General features: G+C 32.7%; 1 protein-coding gene across 1 annotated transcript; it reads left to right on the top strand.

Annotated features, from left to right (window-relative positions):
* The first annotated feature begins 115 nt into the window (after positions 1 to 115).
* Positions 116 to 17,357, top strand: LOC126831456 (116 kDa U5 small nuclear ribonucleoprotein component). The gene is made up of 26 exons (XM_050561953.2): positions 116 to 255; positions 1,442 to 1,561; positions 2,065 to 2,181; positions 2,532 to 2,647; positions 2,768 to 2,843; positions 3,151 to 3,216; positions 3,705 to 3,740; positions 4,252 to 4,342; positions 5,321 to 5,403; positions 6,119 to 6,285; positions 6,843 to 6,970; positions 7,270 to 7,333; positions 7,634 to 7,724; positions 8,554 to 8,689; positions 9,109 to 9,236; positions 9,538 to 9,731; positions 10,442 to 10,553; positions 10,945 to 11,085; positions 12,665 to 12,758; positions 12,906 to 12,996; positions 13,740 to 14,041; positions 14,541 to 14,659; positions 14,808 to 14,902; positions 15,218 to 15,371; positions 15,926 to 16,033; positions 16,899 to 17,357. Exons 2-26 carry the CDS (start codon positions 1,445 to 1,447, stop codon positions 16,992 to 16,994), a joined length of 2,922 nt encoding a protein of 973 aa, XP_050417910.1. The 5' UTR covers positions 116 to 255; positions 1,442 to 1,444; the 3' UTR covers positions 16,995 to 17,357.
* Positions 17,358 to 17,458: the final 101 nt, after the last annotated feature.

Here is a 17,458-nt window from a genome sequence, read left to right as displayed (position 1 = left end):
TTTTTGATCAAACATGCTTAGAAAATACTTTTACCCACTTTTTTTAAAATCGTAAACTTAAATAAATATAACACCGTTCATTTGAGTATAATGCACTCATTAATTTCGAATATAAATTGACATAGACCTCAGTTTATCGCTTGGTACGCCTTTTATTCGACTTGAACACGATTTTAGAAAACTGAGTAGTGGAAGAAAGAAGGAATTTTTGCGCTTGATGCTTATAGTTTTATAAGTTTTACAGAACAGGCAAATGTATGATTTACTTATATATATATTCTGAGTTGAAATGATTTTATATCTGTCTGTTTTGATTATACTGAGATTTGTAAACTACTGTCTCTTCTTGCCTACAGTAGGCCTAGTCAGAATAAAATGAAAAAGGAATGAACTGAAGAAGCTTAAAGTAAGGCTCATCATTTTAGCTACACTCTTCAGAGAACTATTTGCAATCTTGAAATGAAATGGGGTTTAACGTCCTACTGGTTTGCACCGACTGGTCTAATGGAGAAGAGCATACACCATAGAGTGTGCTACAAAGATAATTTTGGCAGGACAGCGGGGCTAGGCCTACCACCCAATTGTTAAGGCCAATGTTTCTTTTACTTTACATGATGCACGATGTGTTCACAGGACCTTGTTTATTTGTCCCATCCAAATGACTATAGATTGTCCCTTATCATGCACTCCCACTAACTGTTTATTTTCTAGAGCAGTGTTGAGTAATTATTTAGTCAGTTAGTTTCTCAACACCTTTTTTTAGAGAAACAGTTATAAAATCCAACACTCATTATCTAATCTAGACAGACTCTTTAAACTACCCAACAGTAGAATCCCAATGATTTTCTATGAATCTCAACGAATTTGAACAGTTTTCCAACAATGGCTTGAAGTTAAACATTAATGTCATTAAATACAGAAACTCCCCCTAAAACAATACAACTAAATGATGCCTGAGTTGTAGTGTCTGTCTTGCACAACTTATAAGGTGGAACCACGCTGGAAAATCCCAATGAACTTTCTTGGCCAATACCGGGATTGATCAAGGGACCTTCAGGTTAGTGAGCCAATTTTTAATCACCGTTTTAGCCACTGTGGCTCCGTTCTATTTGAGACCTCGCCTTCATTATCCCAGTCGGAGTAGAACAGTAGGACGTTAAACCCCATTTCATTTCTCTTTGAGAGTTTCTTTACATAAGTCATATACATGTACACCATGCGAGCAGTGGATATAGGGCCGGATTTGGTGTGCAACCTGGCATGTTATGTGAAAGGAAAAGAAAATCAATGAAACTGGTTACTAGACCCTTGACGTACAAACGTAGAGTACATTTAGTCCTAAACTCAAACATGCACAACAGTTTGATATACAGACATAAAGAATGAATGTAAAGTTGACATGCTATGTCAGTGATATCTCTATAACTACTTTATAATTCAGAAAATGGATGCTGATTTATATGATGAATTTGGCAACTATATTGGTCCAGAATTAGACAGTGATGATGACGATGATGATAATGATGATGTAGATGATGATAATGATGACTATGATAGAGATGTAAGATATTTTATGACTTTATATTTAAATCATCTTATTATTTAGAAATGATGCAATATATTACAAAACATTTCACAGCTATTTATTTTCAATAACTAGTAATTAGTATGCATAATTTGTGGAATGATATTTAAGATTCCTTTTAATTAAAAAAAGAATAGCTTGGAGAAATGTCATACATTCAGTGATTAGAGCTGTTATGATACACTGGTATAATGATAAATTATGTAATGTAAATTTACATCAAAAATAATACATTATTTGTCCATATCAATGGTAGTGTATTACAACACCCCTAACCATGATGGAGTACAGTCAGTTGATACCCTTCTTTGGATTCTTCGTTTCCTCCCACTTCTACAGACCCATATGCTCCTATGAATTGAAGTATAGCATAAGTAGTTCCAAAATAACCAAGGTGTGCTGAGTGGATTGTAAACCTCCTTTTTGTCACAGGTATGATTGATGTGAATAAAAGCAAGATTATAATTCATTGTTTATAGGAAGATGATGTTGACATGGAACAAGATGATGAAGATGGCAATGATATGCAAGTTGTCTTACATGAAGATAAGAAATATTATCCTACACCAGAAGAAATTTATGGACCAGAAGTTGAGGTAATTTCAAATATTAATATGCATCACCTTAGAGTACAACAGTTTATAACACACTATATAAGTGTCCATTATAATAAGAATAATATTGCTACATTCGATCTTAGCCAGAAGTCAAGGAGCAAAATTTTATGCAATAATTAGTGGGGGCTTTTGTTAATTTATTTTCTATTTCTCAGCTGCAGACTAATTTTAAGCAGAATATTCTTATTTGATTCAAATTATATATGACTAATCAGGATATTCTTTCTAAATATGGATGGTTAAATAAGTTCTGTCTTTTAAGTAGAATAGTTCAAGTAGTTAATAATAATGAATAATGGAATAATTGACATAAGGTTTTTTGTATGTAGACACTTGTTCAAGAAGAAGATACTCAGCCATTAACAGAACCAATTGTAGCACCAGTTAAAGTAAAGAAATTTTCAATGGCTGAACAAGATTTACCAACCACAACATATAACATGGAGTAAGTCTAATTGATATTTTGAATATGAAAACTCCTGTTATCACCACTTTCTTGAATATACTTTTTGATAAACGTTGTTTATTGACTTTTATATTTTAATGTATTTTCTATTTATTAAAGATTTTTAGCAGATTTAATGGATACACCTGGCTTAATCAGAAATGTAACACTTTGTGGACATCTTCATCATGGAAAGGTAATATTGATTTGTATTGTATGTTTAATCTTGTTTTGATATTAATCCAAATATGATGTGCGGTTAAGCTAGTTTGAAAAAATTTATATGAAAAATGGAAGTGTCTGTTTAAAAAGTTTTGATGTCTATATCTGTATTTTTCTACTTAATACATGTAGGTTTACACTTCTTCTCCACAATGGGGAGTTTCTGTTAAATGTTTTTAAAAATAGATCTGTGATTGTAAGTATATATCAAGTCAAGCCTATTCCACACTTCATTTTTATTTGGTCCTTCAATTAATTGTAAAAAAATTTATTTTGTTTAGACTTCGTTCGTTGACTGTATATTTGAACAGACTCATGTAGATATTGTTGGTAAAGAAGAAAAAGATGTAAGTATTTTAATAATATTTTTATTAATTTGCAAAAAAACAACCACATCAAATCTTTGCATGGAGTTAAAACATGCTATACCATGGCCATCTACAAACTTATAAAATGTTACAAACCTCCACAGATCCCCAATATAATGTTTGAAAACTTAAATTTGTTGGCTACCAAAATAACAATATAGACAGATAAACAATGGGCATTATTCAAGAATATTACAAGTCAAGAGCTTAAGTTGTCGAACAATTAGTATGATTAAAAGCTGGTTAATGACAACAAATTATTCTGGCTGGCTTTGACTTACTACCGTTTTAATTTTCATTATGGTTTAAATGCCAAAAAATGGTAACAAGATATAGTTTATTAAGAATTTGAAAAATTGTTTTGTTTTTTTTGGTATGAAATTTATTGAATCATTGTTCAAGTCAAGTTAAAATTTACATTTTATGTAGGAAATCTTTAATGGTTTGTATGTATGTCCTATTTTCAGCTAAGATATACAGATATTTTATTCACAGAACAAGAGGTAAAGATTCATTATATTTACATAAATGGGGTTGTTACAATTTGATTTACATAAATTGTGTTGTTACAATTTTATTTATGTTAAATTTTAGATTAAATTTATAACTTAGGGTTGTTGTCAAAAGAAATGCATTGAGATTCCGTTTTAATATTTGTTTACATGATATAAATAATGAAACAAGTTACACTGCACAAAAACACAATCCAAATTGTTGATTAAATAAAAATCCCAAATAAATTAGAAGTTTTATCAAGTGTTCTGGAAACTGTGCCTCTTGTATGTTTCATGTCATTTAAGACTGTCTCCATTAACCCTGTCGGTATAGAAAATTAGGATGTTAAACCCCATTTCATTTTGTCACATTGGAAAGCTAATATGGGTTTTGTAATTCATTCAAATATTCTCCCCACCATGTTGAAGATATCTTACATTTTGTCTTCCAGCTACACTTATTAATGACAATTATTTTTTTTCACATAATGGATAACATGAGATTATTTATTTATTTCAGCGTGGTGTTAGTATAAAATCTACGCCAGTGACAGTTGTGATGCAGGATACAAAAAATAAATCATTTCTGATGAATATATATGATACACCAGGTATTATTAACATTTTCAATTGTTTAGATTTCAGTTGTAATATTTTTAGGAACCTACTTGTAAATGGGAATGTTGATCACTATCTGGTTGCTGTTTATCTAGGTGTGTTATTCATTGCCAGGAATCCAAAACCAGATTCTCTTTCCAGATAGAGTAAAAAAAAATAAAGAGCTGCAGTGGCTCAGTGAGTAAGACATTGGCTCGCTAGTTTGGAGGGCCCGTCTTCAATCCCTGTGTTGGTGAAGAAAGTTCATCAGGATTTTCTGATATGGTTCTTCCGTGTCAGTGGGCCTGGCAAGGGACAATGTATAGTCTTTCGGATGGGACAAAAAAAAATCAGGACCCTTTTTCACGAAAACTTAAACTAAGATACAATCGAAATTTTAAGAAATACTGCAATTCGATTGGCTGACTAGTAAAATCAATTTGCATATATCCAATGAAGTTGCAGTATTTCTTAAAATTTCTGTTGTAACTTAGTTTAAGTTTTCGTGAATAAGGGCCCTGGTCATGTGTACACATTGGATTGCATGTAAAAGATACCTCAACAGTTTTTATTTGAAATAAGAGTAGGCCGTATCACGGTTGTCAGGGCAAAAAATCCCTCATAGCACACTGTGTGGCGTATGCTTGTCTTTATTTGCTCAGTGGGAGCTGAAAAGTAGGATGTTAAACCCCCTTTTCATTCCATTTCAAAAACAAATAATTTTACAAATCCGGATCTGATTTTCACAAAAGACTGTAATACTCTGTTATTGACTGCCATTTTGAATATGAAGAATCCACAGCACAAGGCTATTCAATGATTCTTGTATCTGAATTGGTATTTAAAAATCTCTAGGAGGCAAACAGTTACATTTTATGTCTCCAGCTTATTAATACTGTTGTTCATTTTATTCTTCTAGATTTTTAGTAAAAAAAGTAAGAAATTATGAATAGATTTAATCTACGTTCCTTATTTAATACACATATTTTCAGGTCATGTTAATTTTTCTGATGAAGTTACGGCTGCTTTACGTATCAGTGATGGAGCTGTTATCTTTATAGATGCTGCAGAAGGGGTAAGAAGGGGTATATTTTGTGGCATCACAAATGTTTGACTAGTAATTTTCATTAGTTCAGGATTTAACGTGTGCATGTTAAATCATAGGTCCGTCATTGAGTCAAGTGGCATGTTTTTTTTATTCCCAGCTTGTACGGAGTAGGGTCGTCTGTCCAACCTCATGGGTTTTCTCTGAGTCTTCCGTTTTTCCCCCACAGCTAAAGACCCCTACACATAAGGGAATTTTTAAAATAAAATGGAACCATATTTTAGTCCCAAAATGACCTAGTTTGTGTTGAGTGGCCTTAAACCCCATTTATCTCTCTCTTTATAAAAGAGAAAATGTTTTGAATGCCATTATTTGGAAATTCTGACTGAAAGAATACATAGGCCATGTTGTGACCAGCATACTGTAAATGAGTATGGTCACATGGGATAAAGAAATTAGCCACACCTATCTGTTCCCCTTTGAATTAAAATTGTTATAGGATCTTTTCATATTTGTTCAAACAAATATTTGAATGTTCAATTCAAAATAGTTTTTCAAGGCAATTTAAACCGATTTTTGGGTAATGGTTATTCAGTGTCAAGAGAATATTTAAATATCATGCATGCATATAATGGCATAGAATATTCAAATAGTAACTATTTCACATATTCCTTACTAGCCCTTGGGAACCATGTTTAATAAATCCTGGATGCTCAATTTGTGTAAATTGTATATTTTTTTTTAGGTTATGTTGAATACAGAGAGATTAATTAAACATGCTCTACAAGAAAAGATGGCTGTAACTATTTGTATTAATAAAGTAGATCGACTTATACTAGAATTAAAACTACCACCAACAGATGCGTATTATAAATTACGCCATATTTTAGACGATGTCAACAGTATAGTCAGGTGAGTTTCAACTATCAAACACAAATCATACAGACTATGCTATTCTTGATAATCCAATCCACTTCGTCTGTGAATGAGTATCTGCTTCTGTCATTGTACATTGATGTTAAAGAAAAATGACAAATAAATGTAATTGAATTATTATACATTTTAATTTGTTTACCACCTCTCAGGAATTTGTTTACTATACTGATAAATTTTATTGAAAGTGGATCTCAGACCTCAATTTTTTTAAAATTCAGTTCACTTTAGTGGCAAGCTGGTTTGCTTGCTTTGTAGGATCTTTCTTGCAATCTAATATTAAAACACTATTCAATAATCTAATTTTGTGGGACATTTTGCTGAGATATTTGCTACCAGTGAAGTTTGATAAAATCAAGTCTTCTAAATGAAATATAATATTGTTATATTATTATTTGGCATTTAATAAACAATATTGAGAATACACCTATAAAGCATAACACATTCTTGATATACATGTATAAATATATATGTCCTTCCTGTGAGGTTAAATATTAAAATCATCTGTATAATATTATACAATTTATTTATTATAGTTTGTACACAGAAGATGAAGAGAATTGTTTAATATCACCAATACTAGGAAATGTCTGCTTTGCCAGTTCATATTACAGATTCTGTTTCACATTAAAATCATTCGCTAGAATATATTCAGATACGTATGGTGAGCATATATATAATTATTGTTTGTATGATTAGAATAAATTGCCCTCATAGCTTAAGCCACTCTTTCCATTTCTTTTCATTTGCATCTCGTGTCAGCAAGTCATTGACAAATTTTCAAGATACGATTGTATTTATTAGGTAAAGAAAAATCATTTAGATATGACAGGTTTTACCCAGTTACAACCTTTGGGGTATTTTTCAATATGTGTATGTTTAATATTCTTGATGAATATATCAGCTTTTTTTTAATGATTTTTTTGAAATATGTCTAATTGATAAAATGAATTGTAATTTCAGGTGGTATAAATGAGAAAGAATTTGCCAAGCGTCTTTGGGGAGATATGTATTTTAATAGTAAAACGTAAGTTACTAAATGTATATCCTTGAGATATATTTTTCTCCACAGTTAATAGTAGGATGACGAATTTGTAATGAGATTTGATTTTCACATTTTAAAAAAGAGATAGGTCAGGTTTTTTTAGGTCTTTAATGAGAAATGTTTTTTAGTTTATATCTCATGATGTTGTATATAAAAGAGTAGATTGGTTTACTGCTGCCTTGGCAAGATTTTCATTTTACTCGTTGAGTTGATAACATGCTATTTTGATTCAATGAATGTGTGTATCTGAATATGACTTTAATTGACTTATTTCCTTTTAAGGAGGAAATTTACAAAGAAAGCACCAAATACTGCCAGTTTAAGAAGTTTTGTAGAATTTATTTTAGAACCATTATATAAAATATTTGCACAGGTAAGTAAAATAATCCACATACCCAGTACTTATATCGATTTTCTTAAAACATTTGTCATTTAACCTTAACTAAAACACAGTGTTTATGTGCTTGAGACTAGGAAGCCAAAGATTTCTGATTATTACTGCCAGAGTTATCGCACTTGATCACTTAGAAAAATCTTGTGGATGTTCTAGAGGTAAAAGTTATCAGAATTGGCTGATATCTATGCACAGTGTTTCTGTTCATGATCAAATTTTTTACCCGCCCACATTTTCATGTGGCCGTATTATGCCATCGCCTCCGTCTGTCCACAGTTTGTTTGTGGACACCCTACAGGTCGCAATTTTTATTCAATTTTGACGAAACTTGAAAAATCTCCCAAAGAGCTTGGTTCCTTTCGATATTGGCATGTATCGGACCATAACTTCATGGATTATGGCCCCTGATTGTACGGAAAATCACGTTTTTAGCTTGTGGACAATTTTCATCTGATTTTGATAAAACTTGAAATGCATGTTTACAACCCAAACATCTTGGTTCCTTTTGATATTCACGCGTATCGGATCGTAACTTGCTGCATTATGGCCCCCTCATTGTTCTTTCTCCATCTCTTGCAAAATGTGGACGTATCTTGCATGGCAACCGCTTGTAGTGTCTTGTAAATGCTCACATTACCTACAAAAGAAGTTTTGCCTTATCAAGAGCTGCTGTGTGTAGATGTTACATTGTTAGGCAACCTGTCTTTGTACTAATAAACAAAATAATTAATTATTAGTCTCCTGATCAGCAAAGCTGACCTATCAAAGCATAGAAATGAAATGAAATTAATTTTGATGTTTATTATAGATTGTAGGTGATGTTGATACATGTATACCACAAGTCTGTGATGAATTAGGTATACATCTAGGTAAAGAGGAACAAAAACTCAACATACGACCGTTACTTAGATTAGTCTGCAGTCGTTTCTTTGGTTCATTTACTGGTGGGTATACATCTCTTTGTTAATGTTAATTTGACCAAATTATTGTTTTTATTCAACCTTTTTTATACAGTATTGTAAGTGTTACAGAGTACAGAATTGTGTACATGATATAACCAAAGGTAATGATAGGTGCAACATGCAGCCATATTAAGTCTGCATTTTTTGCTTTTTTTAGTTTCGTATTCCATTATCAATTGAGTAAAATCTGATTAATAACAACTTTAACCAATATGATAAAGATATATTGTGTTGAACAGATCATAACTCTTAATATTTCATGTTTCTCTTGATTTTAGAATTTCTAGATTTGAAGCATAAATACTTCATTGGAGGCTATCTTTGTGGAGAAGATGGGCCTACTCTTTTCAAAATGTAGGCAAATGTGAAATTGAAAATATGTGAATTCTTTTGTTTTACAGGTTTTGTTGATATGTGTGTAGAACATATACCATCACCTCTAGATAATGCTAAAAGTAAAATAGAACATCTTTATACTGGTCCTAGTGATTCCGAACTAGCTGAAGAAATGTTTAATTGTGATTCAGAGGTAAGAACATATGGATCATGAAAGTTACCTTACACTCTCCAATAACTATTTAACCAACTATTAACAAAGAATAACTGTCTTGAAGCCTTGTGGCAAGTAGTAATTTTCAAAGCAAAGTTGCAGTCATCATTTAGTATCTCATCTCAACCAACAACTATTGCTGAAATAAAACTGATGTGTTAAATTTTTGTCAAGATTCTACACACACTACCGCAATAATTGAGTTTGACAAAACTGTGACATTACTGAATTCTGTGTCCACTAAAACACAGATTGTTTATACAATATATCTGTTTTCTAGGGTCCACTAATGATTCACACAACCAAGTTATATCCAACAAATGATGCTACATGTTTTCATGTATTTGGTCGTGTAATGAGTGGTACATTACAAGCTAACCAGGAAGTTAGAATTCTGGGAGAGAATTATACCTTACAAGATGAAGAAGATTCACGATTTGGTCAAGTTGGTAGATTGTGGATTGCTGAAGCTCGGTATGTAGTATCTTCAGTTGTAGATTCTAACATGTGCACTTTGATTATAGGGTCTGTCACTGAGTCAAGTTGCATGGTTTATAATCCCTACATGTACATGACAAGGAGTAAGGTAACCTGTCCAAACTCGTCCGTTTATCTTCAGGTCCTCCGGTTTCCTCCCACAGCTAAAGACCCCTATGTGCAAGCGAATTATTAAAATAAAATTGAACCATATGTTGTGAAATGACCTAGTTTGTGTCGAGTGGACGTTAAACCCCATTTCTATCTTGCGCGCAGACGTGTCAGGGTGCCAATATTACTCTTATTTTCACGTCTGATCGTTCGGAAAAATACCAGTTGCATAATTTCATGGTTGATCTCGGGTTCAATCTTGGAAAGGAAAGATATCTAGTCGTTTGGATGGTATGATAAATTGAGGTGTACCCATTCCCGTGCACACAAAAGAACCCTTGATAGATATTTGATGAAGAATAGGGGAAAACTTTGCTTTCTGGGCAAAATTCCCCATATATCACACTACATAGCATATGTCTGGCTTTATCAGCCCATATTGAAATAGTGCAGAAAAGTGGGACATTAAAACTTCATTTCATAAGTAGACCATTAACATAGGTATCATCATTTAAATCTGTTTCAGATAGGTAATTTATCTTTTAAAGTGACAACTTTTGTTTTAAAAATATACATTGTCATATTTGTTATTGTAGCTATAAGATAGAAGTAAATCGTGTATCAGCTGGTAATTGGATATTAATAGAAGGTATAGATCAACCTATTGTTAAAACATCAACAATAACAGATGCATCAACTAGTGAAGAGGTGTGTATTGTAGTAGAGTATTGTATGTTCACATATAAGTGTGTTGATAGTTGATTCAAGGTGATGTTGTACATGAAACTTAATTTTAATGATGACCCAACTGATGATTCACGTAAACCTTTGCTTTAAGAATATTAACAATATCATTGGTCAATTCACCACAAAATATCACCCATCTGAGAAACAGACATTTGAATAACTTAGAGCTATAAATACCATTTCCATATTAAATATCTCATTAATAAGGTAATTGAATGATTAACCAAGATTCCTGGCATTTTAAGAGAAGGTTATAGACACATGGAAATTCTTGTATATTTTATTAATGTTGTACAGTGGTATGATAAATTATTTGATATTGTCAATTAGATGACTTACTTTCTTTTTATAGGTGTATATATTCCGACCATTAAAATTCAACACAAGTTCGGTGATTAAAATAGCTGTAGAACCAGTCAATCCTTCTGAATTACCTAAAATGTTGGATGGTTTGAGAAAAGTCAACAAGAGTTATCCTTTACTTACAACAAAGGTAGAGTATACTAGATTTACAACTGATCAGATTAGTGAAAGAATTCATGTTTATCATGTTGTTAGCATGTCGAGAAAAGCTCAGGTTTTTTTCAAGCCTGCTTAGTGCCCGATCAGCTGACAAGGAAATCGTGCTTAGGCGTTTGAGTGGGACAAAAAACCGATGTCCACCTTTGATGAGGAGTAGATAAAAATGCTACTGGTCTAGCAAGGAACATCGAAAAAAGTAACTAATGTTAATCTCGAAATGACAAAGACTTTAAACACATATTCTGACAAGTACAGGGGGTTGGATGGCTGAATGGTTAGCTTGCGCGCGTTGTATCATAAAGTCTGTCATTGAGTCGACTGGCGTGGTTTCGAATCCCCGATTGTACGTGGCAAGGAGTAGGGTCGCCTGTCCAACCTCGTGGGTTTTCTCTGGGTCCTCCGGTTTCCTCCCACTGCTAAAGACCCCTACGCGCAAGCGAATTATGTAAATAAAATTAAACCATATGTTAGTCCCAAAATGACCTAGTTTGTGTCGAGTGGACGTTAAACCCCATCTCTCTCTCTCTCTCTCTCTCTCTCTCTGACAAGTACAGCTCTGCCTAGTTGTTTAGATGTTACAAAAAACCAGGTCCCATTTATACATTGGTAGGGTGACCCACCATAAATAAATATCTTATATACAATATTTATATACATGCCAAGCCTCAAATCAGTTTCACACAATTATAGTCACTAAATAAACGATCATGTTGTACTTAATAAGCTATGACCATTAATCATCTATAAATAATAGACTGAAAACTGGTTCCAAGTGTTGTCCATAACATCCAGACACTTTCGAGTAAAAGATAGGTTACGTGCCCTTGTTTTGAAATTAGTCTCGTTTAACCAGTCTATCGACCATTCTACGTCTGATTGACAGGTCGGGATAATCAAGACTCCTTTTTTACGAAACATAACAGAAAGCTAGAACAAGAAATTGAATTTAGAAATAAGCACTTTAGACAACTCAACAATTGTTTTAAGAAACTTGTAAAATTAAAATGAAACTACTGCTAGTATCATGTTCCTGCTAACGAAAGTGATTCAGAGATAGTATTTGTACTAAACCAAAAGATGCCACTCTTAACGGTACAGTTAATGATAAAGCAATTTAAAAAATAAAACAAACGTAATTTCTAAAGCTGCTGTAATAACCAAGAAGCTAAATTTTACTGCTATTCAAAATCGTTTACAAAATATTTTTTACGGCTGTAATAGTTGATATATTTGTAGAGAATTGCACGTGCCATGGCTATTTATCGACTCAAAGAGAGTGCGGGGTAGTCAGAAATCAGTTTGAGACACGCAACTGAAGCGTGCACATTTAGCCGTGTCGAGACCAACTTTCTGTAGAGTGCACGGGTCACCCTAACATTGGTGTGCGCAAAAAGATCCCTTGGCAGTTTGACCTTGATATAAGAGTATGCCATAGTGCCGCTGCCCGGGCAAAATTAGCCCAGTTGGACCAGAACAGTAGGACATTAAAACCCCATTTTATTTCATTTTATCATGTTGACATGAATAAGTTTTGTATTGTAATATTTTAGGTAGAAGAATCTGGTGAACATATAGTACTAGGTACAGGAGAGTTGTATTTAGATTGTGTTATGCACGATTTACGTAAAATATACTCAGAAATAGGTAAGTTGATTAAAAATGAAAACTAACAAATTCTCCGACAACTTTTTAGTGGGGATCTACTACCCCTGACTCAAATAAAACCCATTAAGTTTCCTACTGCAGGACGATATTATTTTATAAGGACCAGTATATTATTTGTATTTACAGATATTAAAGTAGCTGATCCAGTCGTATCATTCTGTGAAACTGTTGTGGAAACATCATCTTTAAAATGTTTTGCTGAAACCCCAAATAAAAAGTAAGATTTGATAGTTTGTGTGATCTTTATTTTGAGAGGTTCAAAATATATATGTCCTAGTTTAGACAACCTTAAAATATATCAAGAAATTGACTCATAAGTCCATCACACTTTTTGAGTTTGGTTAAGGTAGCTTAGTCTCTAACTCAATATCATACAAAGTCTTAAACGTTGAAAACCCGAATTATTTGTCAATTCAAATCAACATTGATGTTGTGATCTTACCGGGAAAAGGAAGGCTTCTGATATTTTACCATTGGTACACCAATCCTATACATAGTGCGTTTCAGCATCACTTGTAACAAGTGACCAAAAAGAACGAGGCTAGACATATTTCATAACTCATGTCAAACAATGACGCCATGAGGGCATGCGCAATAGACTGGAATAACCAGACGCTAGAAATAGCGATTCGGTTGAGACCCATGCCGTATTTCACTGGAAATAACTGATTTGAAATTATAGTCAAAATGGAAACAATTGAATGTAAATCAGTTTATATACAATCAGATTACATTATTATATGCGTTGCAACCGATTTGGGTCAATTTCTAGGTCCCAAATATTAGCGATTTAGCTCCTTTAAATTTGAATTAAACTAACAGTCTAACCTATTTATGTGTCTGCTTCAAGAAGAAACCATTCTGTAATGCAAGTTCAAGATGTGTACACTTTATTCTGGATTTCAACATTTGGAAAATCTGTTTTGACCAAATTTATTGAAATTATGACATTTTTTACAGAAATAAATTGACCATGATTGCTGAACCATTAGAGAAAGGTTTAGCAGAAGATATTGAGAATGAGGTCGTACAGATTACATGGCCCAGGAAAAAACTGGGAGAATTTTTCCAGACCAAATATGATTGGGATTTACTTGCTGCTAGATCTATCTGGGCATTTGGTCCAGATGCTACAGGTCCTAATATTCTGGTAGACGATACCTTACCATCAGAAGTAGATAAAACATTATTAAGTGCTGTTAAAGATAGTATTGTACAAGGTTTTCAGTGGGCTACTAGAGAAGGTCCACTGTGTGATGAACGTAAGCATATATTAAAAAAGATATTCAAGTTATTAAAAAAACCTTTCACTTAGTACTGCACAACTCCCCAAAGTTCTTTGATAATTTTTTTAAGAAATACAACTTCCAGTTTACACAACATCCATTGCCTAGATAACAATGTCTATGGTATAGGGATAAGCGACGGTTACGATTATTTAGCCGTTCATATAATTGAGGATTGAAATTCCATAAATGAGTAACGTAGCCAATAATTCCCGAATGGATCAGTATTTTGAAATTTTCAGACAAGGTAAATAGGCTCTATCACCATATTTTGGCTTTTTATTTTACACAGTTAAGCCCTCCTTTATTTACAATGTTCTGTAAAATCTGAAACAGCACCAATCAATAACCAGGATAAAGCCATGATCTATATTATGATACTACTGTCTGATAACTTCACTTTTTATAAGGATATTTTTTCACTTTGGGTCACTTGTGAAGAAGATGTAAACAATTATGTTTTATATATTTGTAGCTATACGTAATGTAAAGTTTAAGATATTGGATGCTATGATAGCTGGTGAACCTATACATAGAGGTGGTGGACAGATAATACCTACCTCTAGACGAGTTGCTTATTCAGCTTTCCTTATGGTAAGTACTTTATAGCCAATACTAACCATTACAAATATTGATCATTGTTTTCTTTGTTGTATTTGTGTCATCCAGGGTTGGAAAAATTATCAGGGCTTCTAATATTCTGAAATATATATTTATTATACTCTGTGCATTTGTTTTGTAGGCAACACCTAGAATGATGGAACCATATTATTTTGTGGAAGTAATGGCACCAGCTGATTGTGTGTCTGCAGTTTATACTGTTTTAGCTAAAAGAAGGTTTGTTGAAAATATTAACTTAGCAAGCAACCAGTCAAACATTATTTTTTGTTTTTATTTGTCAAATAAAATATATTGTATGTAGACTGAGCTTAGAATATTTGATAGTATAACAAGTTAAAATTCTTTAACTTGCACAGAAATATTACCCCAGTTGGGTATGGTCTTTGGTCGCAAATATCCTTCAAAAGGGTCAAATTAACAAATTTTTAAAAAAGTTAAGATAGTTTAAAACTTGAAATATTTTAAAATCTATTTATTAACTATGCTTCCATATGAACTCATAAATAATATTTTACTATCCCAATTTTACAGAGGTCATGTAACCCAGGATGCACCAGTACCAGGTTCACCATTATATACTATTAAAGCCTTTATACCAGCTATAGATTCATTTGGTTTTGAGACTGATTTAAGAACACATACACAGGGTCAAGCTTTCTGTTTATCAGTCTTTCATCATTGGCAGGTAAGTTTTTACTGGATACAAATTATATAATTTTACTTCCAATGAATGGGTTAAAATCTGTATCATCAAATTATCTAGTGTTCAAGATCAGCTCTATGTCTGTTTTGATTTTAACGGTAGTGATTACTTGTATCTTGGTTTGAATTGTGATTAATATATTTGTTTTCCTCCGAGTTGTAACTAAGGTCCAATACTCTGTTCAGGTTGTTGACAGTGCTGTAGCAAAAAAAAAAATAGCTTGAAACAGTTTTTAGAATGAACTGGACAACACCAGTTTGTAATAAGATAAGATTGCTTGACTGGCTGTACAAAACAAGATCAGGTCACTGTGCAGATAGTTATTGTTAATATCTGTTAGATATCAATATGCATAATCTCCTAATAATCTCTTTAAAAGTATCTGATAACATTTTTGTGCATTTTATTCCATGAACTACTGTCTTGTATAATATTTAAATTCATGCTTAAGGCAGGTGTAATCCCACCATTAGTCTTCAATTAAGAAAAAAAATTGTTCCTTGTTTAATTTGGCATGATAAATTTGATAATTATAGATTGTTCCTGGTGATCCATTAGATAAAAGTATTATTATTCGACCTCTAGAAGCCCAACCAGCAACTCACCTCGCCAGAGAATTCATGATAAAATCACGTAGACGAAAGGTATGTACTCATATTTGAATTCAGGCCTTTTTTGTAATAGTTGAATCAGTAATTGAAATCATATTTGAAAATAGGTTTGTATAGATCAGAAAATGGGAATTTTTGTCATATTTACACTTTGTTTCATTCAAATGGGGTTGGGTAGCTGAATTGTTTCACGAAGGGTCTGACAAGGACAGCTGTCTAGTCGTTTGGATGGGACAAAAAACCAAGGTCCTGTGTACACATTGACATGCACGTAAAAGATCCCTTGGCAGTTGGAATTTGATATAAGAGTAGGCCATAGCCCTCAGAGCACACTGCATGCCATATGCCCATCTTCATTAGCCCAGACTAGGAGCAGAACAGTAGGACATTAAACCCCATTTCATTTCTGAATTATTTCATGTGTGCATGTTAGTTCATAAGGTCTGTCAGTGACCAAATTGTTGTGGTTTCAATCCAAGACTTGAAAGTGCCAAATTGGACTGTGTGTCTAACCTGGGGGGGGGGGGGTCTCAGGTTTCCAAGTTGGTGGTAGTGCCAAACATTACCCCAGTACACTGGTTTGAAAGAAATAGATATGTTAACCCTCTTTGTCCTGGCAATTTTTCAAAAAGTAGATTTACCCCCACTCAGTTATGTTTAGTAATTTTAGTTGAGTTTACACCTCTATGTAATAAAGAAAACAAATTTTAAAGTAATAATGTTTAAGTTCCAATAACAATAATTAGTTTAGATTTTTCAAAAAAATTGTTATCTGTTAAATTCCAGATTTTACCCCATGGGTAGGTGAAATTTGAAAGGTTGGTAAGTGGGAACACATGTGTTAAGGTAACCGAATGTGAAATGTGTAAATTAATACCTTATTATTGTTTTCTTCCAGGGATTAAGTGAAGACGTCAGTATCAACAAATTCTTTGATAACCCTATGTTGTTAGAGTTAGCTAAACAAGATGTCTTGTTGAATTATCCTATGTAAAATATTGTTATTCCAAATCATAACTTTTTCTGTAGTTATGAAACCACCGTCAAGAATTTTTCACACATTTTCTTTGTAAATAAAATTATCATGAATAATGTACAGATTTTTTAAAAAGTAAATAGATAAGTGCTACTGAAAATTAAATCCATGTTTTTCATCATAAAATTTCTTCATAAATCATACAGATCATGAAAAGAAGTGTATTGTTAAGAAAATATATTTTCTAACAATTTGTTGGCATGTATTTCATTTTGAATCCATAAATACTTGTATAATAGGTCATTGATGGAAGAAAATTGATGTGTATATACAATCAATAGATACCATATACATGTAATAATAAAAGTGATGTCACTTGAATATCAGACTTGTGTCTTTATGTAGAACATCCAATCCACCAACAAATACATCCAGGTTCAAGTGCTGATAAATCAAATTCTGTTATGTTTTTATACGTCCAA

This window comes from Patella vulgata, chromosome 9 (genome assembly GCF_932274485.2).
Source record: "Patella vulgata chromosome 9, xgPatVulg1.2, whole genome shotgun sequence".
Taxonomy (NCBI): domain Eukaryota; kingdom Metazoa; phylum Mollusca; class Gastropoda; family Patellidae; genus Patella; species Patella vulgata.
Note: the sequence above shows the minus strand (reverse complement) of the source record. Positions and strands in the feature narration are given on the sequence as shown.

Excerpts from the sequence above, each read along its gene's own strand:
- LOC126831456 (XM_050561953.2), top strand. The coding sequence starts at position 1,445 with ATGGATGCTGATTTATATGATGAATTTGGCAACTATATTGGTCCAGAA. Across the intron at positions 7,725-8,553 it reads TATATAAAATATTTGCACAG|ATTGTAGGTGATGTTGATAC; the intron begins GTAAGTAAAATA and ends TGTTTATTATAG. Across the intron at positions 15,372-15,925 it reads CAGTCTTTCATCATTGGCAG|ATTGTTCCTGGTGATCCATT; the intron begins GTAAGTTTTTAC and ends TGATAATTATAG.